Source organism: Budorcas taxicolor, chromosome 4 (assembly GCF_023091745.1).
Source record: "Budorcas taxicolor isolate Tak-1 chromosome 4, Takin1.1, whole genome shotgun sequence".
Lineage (NCBI taxonomy): Eukaryota > Metazoa > Chordata > Mammalia > Artiodactyla > Bovidae > Budorcas > Budorcas taxicolor.
In genome coordinates this window covers 70799683-70803241 of record NC_068913.1, presented here as the reverse complement: position 1 = coordinate 70803241, position 3559 = coordinate 70799683, and the positions used below count along the sequence as shown (strand labels likewise).

General features: G+C 56.5%; 1 protein-coding gene across 1 annotated transcript; it reads right to left on the bottom strand.

The window, feature by feature from the left end:
- Nucleotides 1-446: 446 nt before the first annotated feature.
- Nucleotides 447-2637, bottom strand: HOXA4 (homeobox A4). The gene is made up of 2 exons (XM_052639060.1): nucleotides 1981-2637; nucleotides 447-1427 (listed from the first exon to the last, which is right to left on the bottom strand). The coding sequence occupies exons 1-2, from the start codon at nucleotides 2591-2593 to the stop codon at nucleotides 1081-1083; spliced, it is 960 nt and encodes a 319-aa protein (XP_052495020.1). The 5' UTR covers nucleotides 2594-2637; the 3' UTR covers nucleotides 447-1080.
- Nucleotides 2638-3559: the final 922 nt, after the last annotated feature.

Here is a 3559-nt window from a genome sequence, read left to right as displayed (position 1 = left end):
TTCCAAGTGTGCTCAGAGTTCAGCATGTAGAACAGCTGCAGAAACTCGTGGGCCCACAGCACTGCACGGTTTCACCTTTCATTGCAGAGAAGGACACGTTTCTATGCCTTACAGAGACTTGAAGCTTGAAAGCCTGGCCAAGTTTGGGAAGAAGAGGAGCCCTCTCACAGCTCAAGAGCTTTCCTGCTCTTTGGAACTTTTCCCACAGTGGGTCAAACTTGACAAGAGTTCACCTCAAGTTGAACAAATTATGTGAGCAGTCAGTCCGAGTGAATGCAACCCAAACCATCTACAAGATTTTTACACGAAAGGTCAACCATTTCAATTCAGAGAACTTTTCTTTAATTAAAAGTAGGAAACACACAAATATGTCTTAGAAATTTGTTTCTTAAACAGTTTATTCTTAGCACATGGCTTTCTACAGAGCCACACCACAATTTGTACAGCTGCACATGGTACTAAATGCACTCTCCCTTCCAAGATTGTGCCTCAGAATAAGACAATATCCCCATAGCAATATTTTAAATAAATGAAAGGGAAACTAACATGTGTCACATCTACCATCAAGGTCTATACATTTTTGAAAATTAAATAATCTTGTGAGGTCCATAGTGGCTATTCATTTATTCAGTTCAGTACAAGCTTTTATGAGCTGCCTTAAGGAGGGAGCGGAAGGTAAGGAAAGTAGGAAAAGGGTCTGTTTTCTTCTGCTTGCAACAAATGTACATGTTCCCAGTCAACATGAGTTGTGTGACTGGCTTCAGCCATCTCAAAAGTATTTGATGCCAAGCGGTCCTTCTCAGGTACCCAAACCTGGCAGCCTTGTCCAGGCCAGCAGGTTGTTCCACCAGCCAGCATCCTGATCATTGTCTTCTCTTCAGTGGCAAGCAGTTCACACAGTTTCTTACCCGCAAAACATCTTCTTTTTATTATCCTTTTCTCCAAGTTGAGTTTTGTTTGGGGGTCTGTTGTAGTCCAGATGGGACTGGTGTAGTCCAGATGGGACGGGTGGATGGGAAAAGGGGCAGAAGAGAGGAGAAAATCAGGTGAGGGACAGAACTGGTCTAGAGCTCTGGAAGATTACATAGAGGGAGGAGTGAGTGCGGAGGCGCCCTGGTGGGGGTGAGGATGCAGATGCGGGCTCTGAGTTTGTGGTTTTCCTGGCGGGCCTGCTGAAGCCGAGCCGGAGTTGGAGGATCGCATCTTAGTGTTGGGCAGTTTATGATCTTTCTTCCACTTCATCCTTCGGTTCTGAAACCAGATCTTGACCTGGCGCTCAGACAAGCAGAGCGTGTGAGCGATCTCGATGCGGCGACGCCGGGTCAGGTAGCGGTTAAAGTGGAACTCTTTCTCCAGCTCCAAGACCTGCTGCCGGGTGTAGGCGGTTCGGGAGCGCTTGGGCTCCCCTCCATTATAACTGGGGTTGACTGAAAGCCCATAACCCCGAAGGAGAAAGCCAAGGAGGAGGGAGTGGAGGAGAGGGAAAGGAAGAAGAAAGAGAAGGTGGGGTGGGGAAGAGCAATTGGACATCATCATTATATAATAACCTGACACCAAGTTCACGCAAGATACATAAAACGGCAAAGAAAATGTTTCACAGGCTATTGACAACGGGAAACACCCGAGAGCCATAAAGAATAGTGCTGGGCATTGGGGCTGAAGAAAAGCTTCAAAGACACATGGCCTGAAGCCTCTGCCAGGGCAATTAAATTTATGGGGGCTATAATTACTGCCCTAACAGTTTGTCGTCTCGTAAATCTCCAGATAAAGGGACCCCGGGTACAAAAGGGTTCTCACACTGGAATCAGGCGGCTGGCTGGCCCTCACACACCCACATCCCACTGTAGCTTGGGCCAGTTGGGTGCTCCCCTCCCGAAGCCCTCTTCCCCTAGGGGCCTCTCCCCCTGACCCCCGCCCCGACCCTGGAACCCGGCTCGGCCCCAGCCCACCCTTCCGCGCCTCCCTAGCGGCGCCACGTACCGGCGCTGACATGGATCTTCTTCATCCAGGGGTACACCACGGGCTCCTTGCCCTTCAGGCCCGGCGGGCTCTTGTCGGCCAGGAGCAGCGGGCACGCGGGGGCGCTACCCCCTGACGGGACGCCCGGGGTGGCGGGAGCCGCCTCGCAGCGCCGCGGGGGCGCGGGGGCCGCCGCATGCTGCTGCGGGGGAGGCGGCGGCAGGACGTGGCTCGCGTGCAGGCCGTGCGCAGGAGCCTTGGCGTGCGCCGGGGGCTGCTCGGGCTGCGGCGGCTGCCCGGGGCTGGCGCCACCGCGGTAGCCATAGGGGTAGGCAGTGTCGGCCGCCCCATGCGCGGGGTAGAGTGCGGCCGCGGGATAGGAGGACTCGCGGGCGGCCCGCGGCGCGTAGTAGGAGGCCGGGGGCTCGCGACTGCCGCCCGCGTGGGAGAGCTGGGGCTGCTGCTGCGGCGGCGGCAGGTGCTGGGCCGCGGGCGCTGGGGGCTGCTGATAGCCGGGGCCCCCGCCCGGGCCGCCGTCTCCGCCGCCCGGGCCGCTGTGCTGCGCGTACTCCTCGAAGGGAGGGAACTTGGGCTCGATGTAGTTGGAGTTTATCAAAAACGAGCTCATGGTCATTAATTTGTGAAGTGCAAAAATACTAATTTTTCTCGCGTTGTCGTTTTTCTGGGCTCGCCGAGGCCCCTCCCCCTCCTGCCTCGTTTCCCATCCCCCCCTTCCTCCTCTCCCTTCCCCTCCCCCGCTGTCAAGCACCCACCCCTCCCCCTCCCTCCGCCGCCGACGCCACCGAAGTTCGCGCCGCTCCTCCGCCCGCGCGCGCGCGCGCGCGCCCTCTGTCCCGGCCGGCGCGCATCCCGCCCCGTACCTCCACGTGACCCGCCCCCGCCAATGTGCGCGCCGCGCGCGCGGACCCGGATCAGGAAGCGCGCGGGCGGGTGATGGATGCTGCTGTCCCACTTCAGCCGAAGGGAGGGAGCTGGCGCTTTGGTCCTCCAACCCCCCAACTTTGAGTCCCGCTGGCAATTCGGGGCCCACAGGCTTCTGGTTCTCTCGCATGCCGGGACCGAGCCCTACGCCTGCCCTGGTCTAGGCCTCGGGGCAGCCATGCGACCGCGGCCCAGCGCTGACCTCGGGCCGCAGGCTTGGAGTCCTCCAGAGTTCGAGGCCGCCTAGGGGAGGGAATGGCGTGGGGACCGAGGCGAGGGGGGTGGTATTCCGTTTTTCATCCTGGCCCCGGAATAAAACGAATGGAGCCAACAGACCGGTTTTCTCACCAACTTATTCCTTCCCCACATCGTGCTCACCGCATCCGCGACCGTTGTACCTTGTTTGAGAAGTCAGGCAGGAGCCAAAAAGGGTGGGTGGGTAAGCAGCTGAGGGAAATCGGCCCCTAGATTTGAAACAAGACTACTCCAATACAACCAGGAGCAGTTTTTTTTTTTCCTTTTAGAAGCAGAATTGATTTGGTTTATTTCCCTAAGAAAAACAAGAATTTCCTAATAGCGTCTCATTTGATGGAAGTGTGGATTCAGAATTAAATATGCTCGAATGTAGTAGGTGCGATTGTGAGAGAGAAAGTGGCCC